Source organism: Schistocerca serialis, chromosome 8, assembly GCF_023864345.2.
Source record: "Schistocerca serialis cubense isolate TAMUIC-IGC-003099 chromosome 8, iqSchSeri2.2, whole genome shotgun sequence".
Taxonomy (NCBI): Eukaryota; Metazoa; Arthropoda; class Insecta; order Orthoptera; family Acrididae; genus Schistocerca; species Schistocerca serialis.
This window is the reverse complement of record NC_064645.1, coordinates 211,009,659-211,028,032: the sequence shown is the minus strand read 5'-3', so window position 1 is coordinate 211,028,032 and position 18,374 is coordinate 211,009,659. Positions and strand designations below refer to the sequence as shown.

The 18,374-nt window shown below is 41.3% G+C and overlaps 1 protein-coding gene across 1 annotated transcript in view; it reads left to right on the top strand.

Annotated features, from left to right (window-relative positions):
- Positions 1-18,374, top strand: part of LOC126416457 (vacuolar protein sorting-associated protein 54) — a 151,990-nt gene that overhangs the window by 107,318 nt on the left and 26,298 nt on the right. Inside the window, exon 16 of the mRNA XM_050084190.1 lies at positions 12,380-12,639. Within this exon, the coding sequence (XP_049940147.1) occupies positions 12,380-12,639 (260 nt within the window). The remainder of the gene's footprint in view (positions 1-12,379; positions 12,640-18,374) is intronic.

The window sequence follows — 18,374 nt, the reverse complement described above, 5'->3', positions numbered from 1 at the left end:
CTGGTTGAGATACTCTTAACATAGGGGAGCTATCCACAACAGCTGTTATTTGACCATGTGCGACCCCATGTTCACTAATCATCTCCACCAACCTCCCTTTCCCATGCCTGTTTAGCTGTAGACCATACCAAATGTAGCTCCATGTCCCAATAGTTCCCACCAGCACCAGTTCAGTGTGTGACTGGCCAGCAGTCATCAGTGCCATCACCAGCTCCACATTGACATGCCTTGCATCGCTGCCAAGACAAGGCTGATCATGCCACCAGAACAGCTGAACCGCACTCACATTGGTGCCACTAATTAGAGAAACCTTTTTACGCACGTCACCACCTATGTTGTATGCCCTGACTGTATCCAAATTGTTCCCTGCCCCACACACTATTACCACCTGGTCATCTTTGATAAAATTCTTACATGAATCACCTGATCCAACACAACACTCAGCTTGAAAGTACTGGTCACCTAATACTCCTTCCCTTACTTCTGTAATTAAATGCCAATGCATCTGCTATGCCTATATAGCAGCAGTCCTCTCTTCTTCCTGACAATAGTGTTATCCTAAGCTTCCTAATCATGGACAGAGTCTGCTGCACGTATCCTACTCTTGCACCATCTTGAGGCTCCTCTCTCATCAACTCTGGTAGGTGAAATCTGTTGCTGGCAGTCTCAACAAAACTGTCAGACCAGGTCCTCCTCCTGCAAGCCCTTCTACCAACTGCCAGTTCCCAACAGCCCCCCTCATCACTACCTTACCCCGTCCCCACCAGCTCTCCTAGTTTTATCCAACTGTGCGTAAAGGTACAGATCTTTCCTTCCTCCTGCTCCAATCTCTCTCGTGCATATTTTGCAGTTCCAGCAGAGAGCATCAGCAGGCTCTCCAGAGTTCTCCCCACTACATTCCTCAGTGAAACCATTTACTACAGTTCTCGTAGTGCATCCCACTACTAACTTTCCTATGATAGCTCCCACAGTTTTCACTGATCGTCAAATATTATCTGTAACAATAGAAACACTAAAGGAGTATTACAAAATGCATTAAGTTTATTTCACTATAAAAACAATGTAACTTATGGTAATGTATTAAGTTCATTGCTACTGAAAGTTCACTAAAGTCAGGCACGAGGTTATTCTGAAACGTCAGGCGCATGTAAACAAACATTCATTAGAAGTCACATCTAACAGCACTGTAAAACAACTCGAGATGCCGAAACTTCTCTCATGTGACGAGAAAAAAGGCACTGGTATGGCTATTCGGAACAAAAGGTATTTTTAAAAATACTCGTGCATGTACACAGTTCATTAGAGATGCTGACTTCAGTGCGTAAACAAGTCACACCTGTATAGCAACTAGGCCTATTGGAAATTCAATGTACAGGTAAATCCACAGTATAATGCACGCTAAATATATTAAAGATATTCAAAATGCGAAAACAGACTGGGGGGAGGGAAACATATCTTTTCAAAGATTAGGTTTGTTGTTTTGTTGTCTAGGTTTAATTCTTTTAGAATAATCAATTTTCGAAGATAAATCTACTCACCAAGCAGTGGCAGGACAACACGCATATAAAGACATTAAAGTTAGTGAGCTTTCAGAGTTAGTGGCTCCTTCTTCTGGAAGAAGGGTTAGGAAGAGGGATGAAGGAAAAGGACTGATGAGATTTAGGGAAAGTGATATGGTTTGGAAAAATCGCCCAGAACATGAATGCTTTTAATTCTAATTCTCCAGTGCTCTCTAGTTCTTTCAGTACAGAGATGAGGGATTCCTTGTCTGTCAAGTCATATTGTTCATGAAAGTCAACGAAAGAAATAACACATAATTTTGCTCTTGATTTTTGGTAGGCCATGAGGATTTTGAGTTTTAGCTTTAGTTCCAAACAGGATTTTTCTTTCCTGAAATCCACTTAGTATTATCAAAGTTGATGGTGTAATTGGGGTTCTGTCCTGTTTAGTACGACTTCTGAGAATATCTTAAATGTTGTGTCTAGGAATGACATCCTTCTGTAGTTGTTTGTATCTGTTTTGAACCCTTCCTTTTGGAATGAGTGGTTGAGGGCTGTCTTCCACTCACCTAAGATTCTTTGGTTTATCCAGATTTCTTAAAAACTGTGTTGAAGAGAGTCTGTTTTATTTTTGTTGACGTTTTCCAAAGTTCAGCTGTTATTCAATTGTATATGAACCCATATAGTATTTCAGATTTGAAATGACTGTCTATAGTTCTTCTGTGATGAGTGGTTCACAGTTTGTGTTGATGGTGGTTGTTGTTGTTTTTGTTGTTGTTGAGATCTTGAAGTCCATTTTTTTAACACGGATTCTTCACAGTTGAGGAGATTACTGAAGTATTCTGCCAGTATTTTGCAGTTATCCCTGCTGTTGTGGACAGTATTTCTGTTTTTGTCCTAGAGATGTAGGGTTGGTGGGGCCTTATTTGGTAATTTTTGGTTTAAAGTCTTATAAAGTTCTTTGTGTTGTTTTAGATGAAGTCTTCATTGCTCTGAAAGAGAATCTGGTCATCTGGTCATCTTGTGTGTGTGTGTGTGTGTGTGTGTGTGTGTGTGTGTGTGTGTGTGTGGTTTCTTTTTTTTGGGGGGGGGGGGGCTTTGGTTATTAGCTTTCTTTTATTTGATTCCAGTTTCAGTTTTGCATGTCTTCAGTTGCAAAGGGAACGTCTTTGAAGTTTATTGTTTTTCCTGGGTAGTATTTTCTGCTTTTGGGACCACTAGTTTGTTTTTTCCTTTTGGGAATGATTTTGAGTTTTATTTTAGAAAGGTAGTGATCGAAAAATATGTTGACTTTGACTCCTCTGAGGACTTCAACATTCTGTTTTTTTTATTTTTTATTTTTATTTTTTTTATGGAGCTTCAGTTTGATTAATATGTAATCCAGTCAGAGTTCACCTCAGTAAGAGTTTGGCGAGACCCATGGTTTTTTAAGGCTGTGGAATTCAGGATCGTGTTGTGAGCTTGGCATAGTTTTGTCAGTCTGATGCCACTTTGGTTAGTTCTGGGTAGTTTCCAACAATTTTTTTGTATTTTTCCTCCCGTATCAGATCATTGAAGTCCCCCATTAATAAGATGCTAAGTTTCTCTAGAACGTTTTTGCATGTCGTCTTCTAGCTGCTCCCAGAAATGTTCCACTCTTTTTGTCCTTTCTTTGCATTCGATGATTTATACTTTGACAGCAGATTTGAAAATATGTGTGGAGAGTCTTTCAGATTGTGTTTTTAAATTATTTATTTGTTTTTAAACAAATTTATTCAATAGTTGATTTACCCTTTATTCAACAGTTGGTTTACTAGTCATCATACATAAGTGCATGCTGCTAGACGCAGCTTGCCGTAGCTTCCATTCAGTGTGTTTGAAGTACGTAGTATGTGCCTGTATTGTGTGATTGTAATGAGTGAGTGCTAATAAAGCTGAGGGATGTTTGCATTTTGTGGACGAGGACAGAATGGAAGAAAATGAGACAGAGGAAATGTTTCTTGGCAAATGCTCTCATCTGAAACTACCATATTTACCTGATTGTAAGCAGAGGTTTTTTCCCAGATCTGTCATTCAAAAAATATGGGATCGTCTTACATTCCCAGATCACATAATTGCTGCTGAGGACAGTGCTTTTACACTGTTAATAGATTAATATATGGATTGTCTTACCTTTACAGAGGTTTCATACAATTTTGTTTTGGACCGTCCCAAAGAGTAGGGTCTAGCAAACAGTTCTTGCATTCAAATAGGCTCAAGATATCCCGATATGCCCAAGCGCTCGATACAGTATCGATCTCGCTTGACTAATCACGTGACATTTGACTCGTGGTGCTAGCACAAGGGATGTACACAAGAAATTATGTACTAGCAAGTAAAACAATCAAGTGCTCTGCTTAAAAATTGACAGTTATGTGAAACATCAGAGGAAATGACATTAAATTCTATCAACTTACAAACTTTTGTTGTATTTTAACAGGTTCATAATAAAAGTTCTCGTACCTATTGATACTGTTTGCATACAATCATGCTGCTTTTTGAGTAAAGGAAACATTGAAAGATGAAAATCTTCTCCTTCAAAAACCATTACTTGTTTCTGAACCAAAGTTAATATTTTATTTGTTAATGAGAAACTGTAATAATTTGCCATTTGGATTGTCATTCATCTATTAGAATACCATGGAAAAACATTACCAATTTTTAATCAGCTTTGGAACAAGGTGATGACATTCAGATGAAATATAAAAGAAAATTAATCCAGAGTTAAATGTCTAAAAAACAAAATAAATCACATTAAACCAACTGCAATTCTTATCGCAAGAATAAATTACAGCGGAAGACCTATTTTGGAGATAGCATCAACAGATGTAACTACATCAAAGGTTCGAGAATTGTACTGAATGGTGATTGCAATCTTTTATTCACGTATTAGTTGCTTTGTTACATATGTCCTGCACTCTGGGAGATATTGTCATCTACTTTTCACTGGTGCTCAAGAACAGCAGTACGGAATGTTGGATGGGGCACAGTGCAACAAGTGTAGCTGTGAGGGAGCAGAAATTACATTGTGCTGTCAACTGTGGGATTGAATACTGTGTACTTTGGCTTTTTACAAACATCTAAGTTTTTAAACTGCACTGTGCCTGAATCCATTTGCATTCGGTAGCAAATTGACTTTAAAACTGAACAAATACTCAACAATAGCATACATTTCTGCACGATATGCTAAAAGTCTAGATTGGGGTATGTGGCGTACTTAATGTTTTTTGTGGAGCAACGTTGTAGACACTCACCATGAGGTGTGGCGGGAACAATTGGAGCTGTATCAGCTGCTGATTCTATACAGCAAATGAGAGAGTGGCTGGCAGATGATAGGTTTGGAAGCAAGTCAGTATAAAAGTGAAATCTGCTATGTTTTCAGGGGGGAGTGGGCGGGGGTCATCTAATATCCAGGGTCATCTTATAATTAGGTAAATAAGGTAACTACCCTGTATCTGTCTAGCTGAGGACAACATATTTATTGCAGCATATGTCTCAGGGAAGTGGGATTATTATTATTATTTCTTTCCTTTCTCAGACGTTATGTCTGGTTAAAAATGGAAAGTGACGTGGACCTTGATCAAGCGTGACTTCCTTTTAACTGTACGGTATATGTTACATTGCATTTAGGAACTTTCGGGTAATTGAACAAGTATCAATAATTACAGATTTCTTTAGTTGTATATATACGTTTGGATGTAGCTGTATTGCGTTGATGTACTGGTGGATATTGTGTGGTATGACTCCTGTAGTTGATAGTATAATTGGTATAATGTCAACTTTATCCTGATGCCACATGTCCTTGACTTCCTCAGCCAGTTGGATGTATTTTTCAATTTTTTCTCCTGTTTTCTTCTGTATATTTGTTGTATAGGGTATGGAAAATTTGATTAGTTGAGTTAATTTCTTCTTTTTATTGGTGAGTATGATGTCAGGTTTGTTATGTGGTGTTGTTTTATCTGTTATAATGGTACTGTTCCAGTATAATTTGTATTCATCATTCTCCAGTACATTTTGTGGTGCATACTTGTATGTGGGAACGTTTTGTTTTATTAGTTTATGTTGTATGGCAAGTTGTTGAGGTATTATTTTTGCTACATTGTCATGTCTTCTGGGGTATTCTGTATTTGCTAGTATTGTACATCCGGTTGTGATGTGATCTACTGTGTCTATTTGTTGTTTGCAAAGTCTGCATTTATCTGTTGTTGTATTGGGATCTTTAATAATATGCTTGCTGTAATATCTGGTGTTTATTGTTTGATCCTTTATTGCAATCATGAATCCTTCCGTCTCACTGTATATATTGCCTTTTCTTAGCCATGTGTTGGATGCGTCTTGATCGATGTGTGGCTGTTAGATGATACAGGTGCTTGCCATGCAGTGTTTTCTTTTTCCAATTTACTTTCTTTGTATCTCTTGATGGTATGTGATCTAAAGGGTTGTAGAAGTGGTTATGAAATTGCAGTGGTGTAGCCGATGTATTTATATAAGTGATTGCTTTGTGTATTTTGCTAGTTTCTGCTCGTTCTAGAAAGAATTTTCTGAAATTGTCTACCTGTCCATAATGTAGGTTTTTTATGTCGATAAATCCCTTTCCTCCTTCCTTTCTGCTTAATGTGAATCTTTCTGTTGCTGAATGTATGTGATGTATTCTAAATTTGTGGCATTGTGATCGTGTAAGTGTATTGAGTGCTTCTAGGTCTGTGTTACTCCATTTCACTACTCCAAATGAGTAGGTCAATATTGGTATAGCATAAGTATTTATAGCTTTTGTCTTGTTTCTTGCTGTCAATTCTGTTTTCAGTATTTTTGTTAGTCTTTGTCTATATTTTTCTTTTAGTTCTTCTTTAATATTTGTATTATCTATTCCTATTTTTTGTCTGTATCCTAGATATTTATAGACATCTGTTTTTTCCATCGCTTCTATGCGGTCACTGTGGTTATCCAATATGTAATCTTCTTGTTTAGTGTGTTTTCCCTTGACTATGCTATTTTTCTTACATTTGTCTGTTCCAAAAGCCATATTTATATCATTGCTGAATACTTCTGTTATCTTTAGTAATCGGTTGAGTTGTTGATTTGTTGCTGCCAGTAGTTTTAGATCATGCATGTATAGCAAATGTGTGATTTTGTGTGGGTATGTTCCAGTAATATTATATCCATAATTTGTATTATTTAGCATGTTGGATAGTGGGTTCAGAGCAAGGCAGAACCAGAAAGGGCTTAATGAGTCTCCTTGGTATATTCCACGCTTAATCTGTATTGGCTGTGATGTGATATTATTTGAATTTGTTTGGATATTAAGTGTGGTTTTCCAATTTTTCAGTACTATGTTTAGGAACTGTATTAATTTAGGATCTACTTTGTATATTTCCAATATCTGTAGTAACCTTGAGTGGGGTACACTATCAAAAGCTTTTTGGTAATCAATGTATGCATAGTGCAGCGACCTTTGTTTAGTTTTAGCTTGATATGTCACCTCTGTATCTATTATCAGTTGCTCTTTACATCCTCGTGCTCCTTCGCAGCAGCTTTTTTGTTCTTCGTTTATAATTTTGTTATGTGTTGTATGTGTCATTAATTTCTGTGTAATGACTGAAGTTAATATGTTGTATATTGTTGGTAGGCATGTTATGGGGCGATATTTAGCTGGGTTTGCTGTGTCTGCTTGATCTTTAGGTTTCAGATAAGTTATTCCTTGTGTAAGTGTATCAGAGAATGTGTATGGGTGTGCAATGTAATTGTTAAATAATTTAGTTAGGTGTGAATGTGTTGAGGTGAACTTCTTTAGCCAGAAATTTGCTATTTTATCATTTCCAGGGGCTTTCCAATTGTGCGTAGAATTAATTGCTCGGGTGACTTCACGTTTCAAAATTATCACTTCAGGCATTTGTGTTATCATCTTGTATGCGTCTGTTTCTGCTTGTATCCACCATGCGTGTTTGTTATGTTGTACCGGGTTTGACCATATGTTGCTCCAGAAGTGTTCCATGTCAGTTAAGTTTGGTGGATTGTCTATTTTAATGTGTGTGTGTTCTCTATTGTCTGGTAAAATTTCTTTTGATTTGTGTTGAATGTTTGGTTTTGTTTCCTTCTATTTTCACTTTTTTTGTATCTTGTAAGTCGTTTGGCCAATGCTTGTAATTTCTGCTTCTTTTCATCTAATTGCTCTATCGCTTCTTGTTGTGAGATTTTACCTAACCTTTTTTGTTTTTTGTTTGATATTTCATTTCTTATAAATTGTGTTAGCTGTCCGATGTCTTTTCTCAGTTTTTCTATTCTGATCTGTAGCCTGTGTTGCCATGCTGGTTTTGTGGGTTTCTTCTGTGTGTTGGTTGGTTCTGATCTCTGCCTAGTGTGTACCGTATTTACTCGAATCTAAGCCGCACTCGAATCTAAGCCGCACCTGAAAAATTAGACTCGAAATAAAAGAAAAAAAAAAATTCCCGAATCAAAGCCGCATCTGAAATTTGAGACTCGAAATTCAAGGGGAGAGAAAAGTTTTAGGCTGCACCTCCAAATCAAAACAAAATTGGTCCATTGTAATATGAGACACGATTTAGGTCGAATGAATGACGATACAGCTACAGTAGTTTGGTTCGAGTCGTAAGCTTAGGAGTTAAGCTTTACCAGGTAGCCATTGCGTCAGGCGCTCCGTCCGTATTGACACGGGTACCCTTCCTTTTTCACGTGCTTTGTCTGGTTTGAATCGATTGCTTATTTTCCTTTGATCTGATAAGTGCCGTCTTCTTTGTTATAGGTGTTTACGTCACTCTAAGCTGAAAATGCATTACTATACTGTGTCATGCATTGTTTGTCGCATTCTGATAGTGCGTGTTTACGGCCTGTCGCCGCTCGTGGGATGGCTAGCTTTTGTGCGCGCTACCGCCGCGTACAATTGTTTTTTAAAAAGAGATAGGAATCGTCTCATTAGCGAAACAATGGCAAGAGACTGCTATTTGTTGTTACTTACACTGCTGCTTTCTTTGATAATGATCAACAAGAACCAAATAATAGACTGCGTATGATAGAACATGTTCTGAACGAGAGTTGGCGAAAATTTTTCACCGTTTGAAAATCTTTGCGGCCACTTCTTTAGTACATCAAATTCTGCATAGAAATTAGAGTCATCTTAGATTTAAAAATCTAGTTAGTTGCTGTGCTTCATTTCTGACTGTATCACTATTACGCATAAGAATAATACGAATATAAACATGACACGATACGTATATTCTTCCGCGTTTGCTGTTGTCTCACTCTAGTTTCGTAGTTTATTAGGCAGACAGGATTTAAATGAGATAGCAACAAACACGCAAGAATACATGGCAAAACGTTTATATTCGTATTATTCTTATGGTGAAGAGAATACTGCATGTGATTCACATTTCATCAGGTTCCTATTAGCAACCATCTCTTCTCACTGGTAGGAAAAAATTCAGAACGTAGAGTTGGCCATATTGACAAACATCCCAAACAATCTTTCCAGTCGGATTTTCGTAGTACATTGAAATTCTGCTACATTCTAAGATGAACAATACGGAATTTGTATTTACTTCGTTGGATAATGTACGAAAATGCAGTGGTCGAAACTCGGGGCGGAGAAAAAAAAGCTCGTCTTCTACCTTTTCTTTTAAATTTATTTACTGACGCAGAGGTTTTGGCGCCAGTATTTATCTTTGTGCCTACAAAGCATGCCTGTGTAGCGCTACATATATTTGACGGCAGAAGTTAGTTGTGGTGGGACCTACCAACATTTTTCAGAACTTTCGCTTGCATTGCACTCGATTCTAAGCCGCAGACAGTTTTTTGGGTTACAAAAACCGGAAAAAATGTGCGGCTTAGATTCGAGTAAATACGGTATATTTAGTGTAGTGAGTGCTCCTACATAAACCAGTAGTTGAAACTCTTCCATAGTTGTATTTTCATTTATTTTGTTGTGTATGATTGTGTTGATAGTTGTTAGTGTTGTTTCAACTTGTCGGTTATTTGGTGGTCTATGCAAGAATGGTCTAATGTCTGTATTTGTGTCTTTGTATTCTATATATGTCAACTGAAATTTTTCTTCTATATCTAACATGTGTGTCACTTCATGTTCTATTTGTGTTTGTTCTGGTGGCTGTCTTAAGATTTCGTTTTCCTCTGATTGTTTAATTGATGCGCGTTGTTCTTTGTTTGATGCTCTGGGATGTTTGAGTCCATTACTGTATTTTCTTCTTCTTCTTCTTCTTCTTCTTCTTCTTCTGATTGCACATTATTTTATTCCAGTATTTGTTGTACTTGTTTTTTGATGTTTTCTAATTCTGACTGGGGTATCCTGTTATTTTTGATTATTACACGAATCTGATCAGCTAGTCGTTGTTCTGTTAAAAATTTTAATTCTGGGTATCTGGTAATAAATGTTGTGTATACTTGTGATCTGTATCCAGTTGTGTTGGTTCCTAAGTTTGTTCCTTGGTAATAACAGAACATGAGGTGTCGGTTAACTTCATCTGACCATCTCATCCTCTGTCTTTGTTCTCCTTCTAGAGTGGTTGCAGGAAGCATGTCCTGCAAAACAGCTCTATTTGGATTTAAATCATTTGCCGTGTGGCTAGCAGTGTCGTTACCATTGTGGACGGGCATATGGTTCAAGCGTCGTCTCCGACCTTGACAGCGCTTGTCCGAGGCTTCATTAGTTCTGTCCTGAACCAACTACTCACACTAAAAGGGGGGTTAGCCCTATTAGTGGTTTGTTCTTTTCGTCGCCTTTTACGACTGGCAGAACATACCGGAGGCCTATTCTTTTCCCGGGCCTCCACAGGAATAATAATTATTATTATTATTGTTCTTTCTTTCTTTGTTTCTTTCTTTTCTCAGACGTTATGTCTGGTCAAAAATGGAAAGTGACGTGGACCTTGATCAAGCGGGACTTCCTTTTAACTGTACGGTATGTGTTATATTGCATTTAGGAACTTTTGGGTGATTGAACATGTATCAATAATTACGGATTTCTGTAGTTGTATATATACGTTTGGATGTAGCTGTATTGCGTTGATGTACTGGTGGATATTGTGTGGTATGACTCCTGTAGTTGATAGTATAATTGGTATAATGTCAACTTTATCCTGATACCACATGTCCTTGACTTCCTCAGCCAGCTGGGTGTATTTTTCAATTTTTTCTCCTGTTTTCTTTTGTATATTTTTTGTATTTGGTATGGATATTTCGATTAATTGTGTTAATTTCTTCTTTTTATTGGTGAGTATGGTGTCAGGTTTGTTATGTGGTGTTGTTTTATCTGTTATAATGGTTCTGCTCCAGTATAATTTGTATTCATCGTTCTCCAGTACATTTTGTGGTGCATACTTGTATGTGGGAACGTTGTGTTTTATAAGATTATGTTGTAAGGCAAGCTGTTGATGTATTATTTTTGCTACATTGTCATGTCTTCTGGGGTATTCTGTATTTGCTAGTATTGTACACCCACTTGTGATGTGATCTACTGTTTCTATTTGTTGTTTGCGGAGTCTGCATTTATCTGTTGTTGTATTGGGACCTTTAATAATATGCTTGCTGTAATATCTGGTGTTTATTGTTTGATCCTGTATTGCAATCATGAATCCTTCCATCTCACTGTATATATATTGCCTTTTGTTAGCCTTGTGTTGGATGCGTCTTGATCGATGTGTGGCTGTGTTAGATGATACAGGTGCTTGCCATGTAGTGTTTTCTTTTTCCAATTTACTTTCTTCGTATCTGTTGCTGTTATGTGATGTAGAGGGTTGTAGAAGTGGTTATGAAATTGCAGTGGTGTAGCCGATGTATTTATATGAGTGATTGCTTTGTGTATTTTGCTAGTTTTTGCTCGTTCTAGAAAGAATTTTCTGAAATTGTCTACCTGTCCATAATGTAGGTTTTTTATGTCGATAAATCCCTTTCCTCCTTCCTGCTTAATGTGAATCTTTCTGTTGCTGAATGTATGTGATGTATTCTAAATTTGTGGCATTGTGATCGTGTAAGTGTATTGAGTGCTTCTAGGTCTGTGTTACTCCATTTCACTACTCCAAATGAGTAGGTCAATATTGGTATAGCATAAGTATTTATAGCTTTTGTCTTGTTTCTTGCTGTCAATTCTGTTTTCAGTATTTTTGTTAGTCTTTGTCTATATTTTTCTTTTAGTTCTTCTTTAATATTTGTATTATCTATTCCTATTTTTTGTCTGTATCCTAGATATTTATAGGCATCTGTTTTTTCCATCGCTTCTATGCAGTCGCTGTGGTTATCCAATATGTAATCTTCTTGTTTAATGTGTTTTCCCTTGACTATGCTATTTTTCTTACATTTGTCTGTTCCAAAAGCCATATTTATATCATTACTGAATACTTCTGTTATCTTTAGTAATTGGTTGAGTTGTTGATTTGTTGCTGCCAGTAGTTTTAGATCATCCATGTATAGCAAATGTGTGATTTTGTGTTGGTATGTTCCAGTAATATTATTATTACTATTATTGAGGTGGGGTTTTTAATGTCTGTATTAGAATATTCTGAAAGTAACTGTTTGCACTCAAGTTTGCTAAATCCATACTCAACTAAAGTGAGTGAGTTGTCAGAAGAGAAATTCAAGGCTTCCTGTGAATCTGTCCCTCAGCTTCTGAATGTTATTGCTGACTGTTCAATTATTGACCCTTTCCACCTCAAATGGTAAATTACTCTGAATCCTACTTTGAGTAACATTGTGGCATTAAATGTTGAAATTGAATTTAATCTGATGTAAACCTGAGATTGAAAATTTAATGATGAAAAGTGTTTGTTTGTGTTACCAATAATGTACTGGGTTTGTTATGGCACTTTTTAATGCAAAGCCATTATATTGTTGATCTACAGGACAGCATTGCTGCTAATAAAGATGGTGGCAGAGTACTGTGAGTGTGCAGAGGAACTGCCTGTAACAGTAGCTCTCATGTGTCGCAATCTTGCTGAGCTACTGAAGCTGTTTAACTCTCGGTGTTGCCAGCTGGTACTCGGTGCTGGTGCGCTGCACTCAGCGGGCCTGAAGACAATCACTAGCACCAACTTGGCTTTGGCGTCTCGTGCTCTCCAACTGCTGCTTGCACTCCTGCCTGCTGTGCGTGTACACTTTGATGGTGCGTAACAGTAGCTTCTCACTGTTGTTGCTGACTAGCATTTTCCTTCTGGAAAATTCAATTTGTGTCAGTTACCAGTAAAACATTCATTGAAGATCAGAAAGAATGTCAATGTCAGATTACCAAATGTATTTGCGTCTTCTCAGTGAGTGTTAATGCTGTACTCTAAAAAAACGATGTGAGCACCACCTCCCAACATATACTATGGACGTTCCACAAATACATACAATAGACTACAGTATTTAAATATATACCTATAAAATAAACCTATGTACAGTCTACAAATGGTAAGAAAAATGTCAAAAAGTTGAAAATAATTTTTCAGAAGCATCAGTTAATCTTTAACAGCAGTACAAATTACATAGTACGGAAAATTTATGGTCATGATAAACAAACAATTAGGAAGAGTGTGTTACATTTCTTATATGTGTGCATTGTGCCATAAGGAACTAATGCAACTTGAGATGTTTATCCTCGTTCATTGCTGCCAGATTAACTTAGAAACAAGGCAAAACACACAATTGAAGTGGCAAACACGTCAAAGTATGAGAATAAATATGGGGAAAAATATCAAAGCACATTGCTTATAGCATACAGAAACAGCGATAACAATGTATTATTCAACTGTACTGCATCATAGCAAAGACACAAGCATTAAAACAGGAATATGTAGATGATTTTAAAAAAGTGCAAAAAACGTTGTTCATGAAAATGCAAATGCCACATCCTAATACATTTCAATAAAAATACATTTCACTAACCTGTAAAAGACCTGTATTGGATAACCCCCCTGTGGGTCCGGGGGTTAGAATGGGCCCGAGGTATTTCTGCCTGTCATAAGAGGCAACTAAAACAAGTCGCACAAGTTTCGGCCTGTATGTTGTGGTCCACTGTAGGGTCTGACCTCCATTTTTCAAACTTTTCTCGAAGATCGAGCCAATTGGGGAAGGGCGCAGTACATGACGCATTGTGTCCATGGTGCATTGAGATCTTTAGCCCACTTTCTCATTGCCGCATTGCAGTCCCGCTCATTCTCCATCTCTTGGGCAAGGACACCTTCCTGGGTGCATTTTCCATCATGCACTATGCAGTGTCAATTTTTGTGCCGACAATGTCCACGGACTTCTTTGCACATCACATCCAGCATGGTAGCCAGTCCGTTGTGATGGGGCTGCCATGTACCCTGTTGGTTGTAGCCCCCTGACAACACAGGGATCGCTCTGCTGATGGCTGCGCCTTTAACTCCCTGCGTATGCCAAGGAGTAGATGCCTGTCACCCTGGGGCATCAGAACTCCCGGCAATGGCCATCCTGCCAGGTGGCCTTTGCTGCGGCTGGCCTTTGCTGCGGCTGGGTGGTGCCTGTGGGGAGGGCCCCTGGTCGGAGTGGATGGCATCAGGGTGAATGACACGCCATGAAGTGTAGTACATCATCTCTTGCTGGTGGTCTCCTGCCAGCAGTCTCTAAGTGGGCAAAGTCTGACTTCAATGCCAATAAATATGACCCCAAGTTGTTCCCCTCCCTGGCCACACTATGGGAGGGACGCGAGGCTAAGGATGGCAGTGAAGCTTATTTGCCCCGGTACCTTGTATGTGCGAGAGTTGATGGGGAATCTTTCATATCCATGAAGCCTCAGTTTTTTGTGGAGTATTTGGAGGACAAGTTCGGGCAGGTGGAGGGCTTGTGCAAAATGCGCTCTGGGTCAGTTTTGATGAAAACAGCATTCCCTGCCCAGTCATGGGCATTAGTCACTTGTGACAAGTTGGGGGTTGTTTGTGTTACCATCATGCCTCATGAGAACTTAAATATGGTCCAGGGCGTTATATTCCGCAGGGACCTTACTTTGCAGTCTGAAGGCAAGCTGCGCGCCAATGTAGAGTGACGAGGTGTTCGTTTTGTTTGGCGCATCCATTGGGGTCTGAGAGATAACCAGATCGCCAAAAATGAGGTTGCCACGGGTGCCTTCATCTTGGCCTTTAAGGGTGACACATTGCCCAAGAAGGTCAAGGTGATGGTCTATCGCTGCGATGTCAAGCCATAAGTCCCTCCCCCGATGCAGTGCTTTAAGTGCTGGAAGTTCAGCCATATGACTTCCCTCTGTACTTAATGCTCCACCTGTCGAGATTATGGACATCCATCGCATCCCAATACTCAAGTGTGCTTCCCATCTGTGTCAACTGTGGAGAGCATCATTCACCTTGCTCGCCTGACTGCAGGATTCTCCAGAAAGAAAGGAAAATCATGGAGTACAAGAACCTGGACTGACTGAGCTACACTGAGGCTAAGAGGAAATTTGAGCACCTGCATCCTGTGGCTATGACCACCCCTTATGCCGCTGCTATGAGAACGGTTCTTGCCCAATTAGTTCCTCGAATTCCTGTTGCCTCTTAGAACCGGGAGACTACACCTGCCCCCTTGCTTGTGGGAGGCACTTCCCTCTCTGTTGTTCCTGCACCACCTACTAAAGGAGCAACGTCCCCCCCCTCCCAAACCATTGGGGATTTTAGTCCCCACTTCCGAGTCAGAGAAGCGTAAGGCTTCTTCTGCTCCTCTCGCTAGGAAGGGGTCCCTTGGGTCACTCCCTTTCCAAGTTTCTGCTAGTGGGAAAGATGACACCCGCCAGTGGCTGAAGAGCCCAAAAGCAGCGGGTTGTAGGGCTTCACGCTCATCCTCAGTCCCAGAGACTGATTCTGTGAAGTCCTCCCAGCCAGAGAAACCCAAGGAACAGTGCAAGAAATCGAAAAAGAAGACCCCCAAGAACAAGGAACTTGCTGTGGCACCCACACCACTGCTACCTACAAGCTCTGTGTCTGAGCATGGGGTGGAGATTCTGGTGTCCACTGAGGACCTGGATCTCACCAGACCCTCATACACAATGGCTATAGACTGCTCAGGCAAAAAGTTGGTAGCAACAGGTGACCGTGAGGCGTAAATTTCCTCATTGAATGTTCCATGCCTTCCCTGTCTCACGATGTCGTCATCCTTCAGTGGAATTGCGGTGGTTTTTTCCACCGCCTAGCTGAGCTACAGCAACTGTTAAGCTTCTCCAGGAAACCTGGTCGCTAGCAGTGCAGACTCCTGCCCTCCATGGCTATAAGGTATAGTACAGGAACCGTAGCGACTATAATAGAGAGTCAGGTGGAGTTTGCGTTTAAGTCCTAAACTCAGTCTGTAGTGCAACTGTGCCCCTTCAAACTCCTCTTGAAGCTGTGGCTGTCAGAATACGGACAATGTAGGAAATAACTGTCTGCAATGCATATCATCCTCCAGAATTTATCCCTGAATGTATTAGCTGCAACCCTGTAAAAACCCACTTGATGTGGATAGCTATCGGCCCATCAGCCTTGCCAGCATTGTTTGTAAGCTACTGGAACATGTGGTGTATCAGCAGTTAGGTTGGGTCCTCAAGTCATGTGGCCTACTGGCTCCATGTCAGGGCTGCTTCTGCCAGGGGCGCTCTACCATTGATGATCTTGTGTCCCTCGAGTCTGCCATCTGAACACCCTTTTCCAGATGCCAACACCTTGTTGCCATCTGTTTTTATCTATGCAAAGCGTTATGACACCACCTGGCGACATCATATCCTTCCACATTATACGGGTGGGGTCTCCGAGTCCCACTCTTGATTTTTATCCAGAATTTACTTTCTCTCTGTGTCCAAGTTGGTGCATCCCATAGTCCCCCCCCCCCCCCCCCCCCCCATATCCAGGAGAATGGGTCCCGCAGGGCTCTGTATTGAGTGTATAACTACACCCCTGGAAATGGAAAAAAGAACACATTGACACCGCTGTGTCAGACCCACCATACTTGCTCCGGACACTGCGAGAGGGCTGTACAAGCAATGATCACACGCACGGCACAGCAGACACACCAGGAACCGCGGTGTTGGCCGTCGAATGGCGCTAGCTGCGCAGCATTTGTGCACCGCCGCCGTCAGTGTCAGCCAGTTTGCCGTGGCATACGGAGCTCCATCGCAGTCTTTAACACTGGTAGCATGCCGCGACAGTGTGGATGTGAACCGTATGTGCAGTTGACGGACTTTGAGCGAGGGCGTATAGTGGGCATGCGGGAGGCCGGGTGGACGTACCGCCGAATTGCTCAACACGTGGGGCGTGAGGTCTCCACAGTACATCGATGTTGTCGCCAGTGGTCGGCGGAAGGTGCACGTGCACGTCGACCTGGGACCGGACCGCAGCGACGCACGGATGCACGCCAAGACCGTAGGATCCTACGCAGTGCCGTAGGGGACCGCACCGCCACTTCCCAGCAAATTAGGGACACTGTTGCTCCTGGGGTATCGGCGAGGACCATTCGCAACCGTCTCCATGAAGCTGGGCTACGGTCCCGCACACCGTTAGGCCGTCTTCCGCTCACGCCCCAACATCGTGCAGCCCGCCTCCAGTGGTGTCGCGACAGGCGTGAATGGAGGGACGAATGGAGACGTGTCGTCTTCAGCGATGAGAGTCGCTTCTGCGTTGGTGCCAATGATGGTCGTATGCGTGTTTGGCGCCGTGCAGGTGAGCGCCACAATCAGGACTGCATACGACCGAGGCACACAGGGCCAACACCCGGCATCATGGTGTGGGGAGCGATCTCCTACACTGGCCGTACACCACTGGTGATCGTCGAGGGGACACTGAATAGTGCACGGTACATCCAAACCGTCATCGAACCCATCGTTCTACCATTCCTAGATCGGCAAGGGAACTTGCTGTTCCAACAGGACAATGCACGTCCGCATGTATCCCGTGCCACCCAACGTGCTCTAGAAGGTGTAAGTCAACTACCTGGCCAGCAAGATCTCCGGATCTGTCCCCCATTGAGCATGTTTGGGACTGGATGAAGCGTCGTCTCACGTGGTCTGCACGTCCAGCACGAACGCTGGTCCAACTGAGGCGCCAGGTGGAAATGGCATGGCAAGCCGTTCCACAGGACTACATCCAGCATCTCTACGATCGTCTCCATGGGAGAATAGCAGCCTGCATTGCTGCGAAAGGTGGATATACACTGTACTAGTGCCGACATTGTGCATGCTCTGTTGCCTGTGTCTATGTGCCTGTGGTTCTGTCAGTGTGATCATGTGATGTATCTGACCCCAGGAATGTGTCAATAAAGTTTCCCCTTCCTGGGACAATGAATTCACGGTGTTCTTATTTCAATTTCCAGGAGTGTATTTTTATTGGCCATTAACAGTCTAGAAACAGCTGTAGGGCCGTCCGTCTCACCCTCTCTGTATGTAGATGACTTCTGCATTTCGTACTGCTCCATCAGTACTGGTATTGCTGAGCGGCGCCTACAGGGAGCCATCCACAAGGTGCAGTCATGGGCTCTCGCCCACGGCTTCCAGTTTCTGACTGCAAGTTGTGTGTCATGCCCTTCTGTCAGTGTCGTACCTTCATGATTATCCACTCACTGTAGTGGAGACATATCAATTCTTAGGACTGGTTTTCAATGCCCGATTGACTTGGCTTCCTCACCTTCGTCAGCTTAAGCAGAAGTGCTGGCCGCACCTCAATGCCCCCTGTTGCCTAAGCACCATCAACTGGAGTGCAGATTGCTCTACTCTGCTGCAGCCTTATAAAGCCCTTGTTCAATCCCACCTTGACTATGGGAGTGTGGTTTATGGTTCGGCGGCACCCTCAGCGTTGCATTTACTCGACCCAGAGTACCACTGTGGCGTTCGCCTAGCTATGGGAGCTTTTAGAATGAGTCAAGTGACTAGTGTCCTGGTGGAGG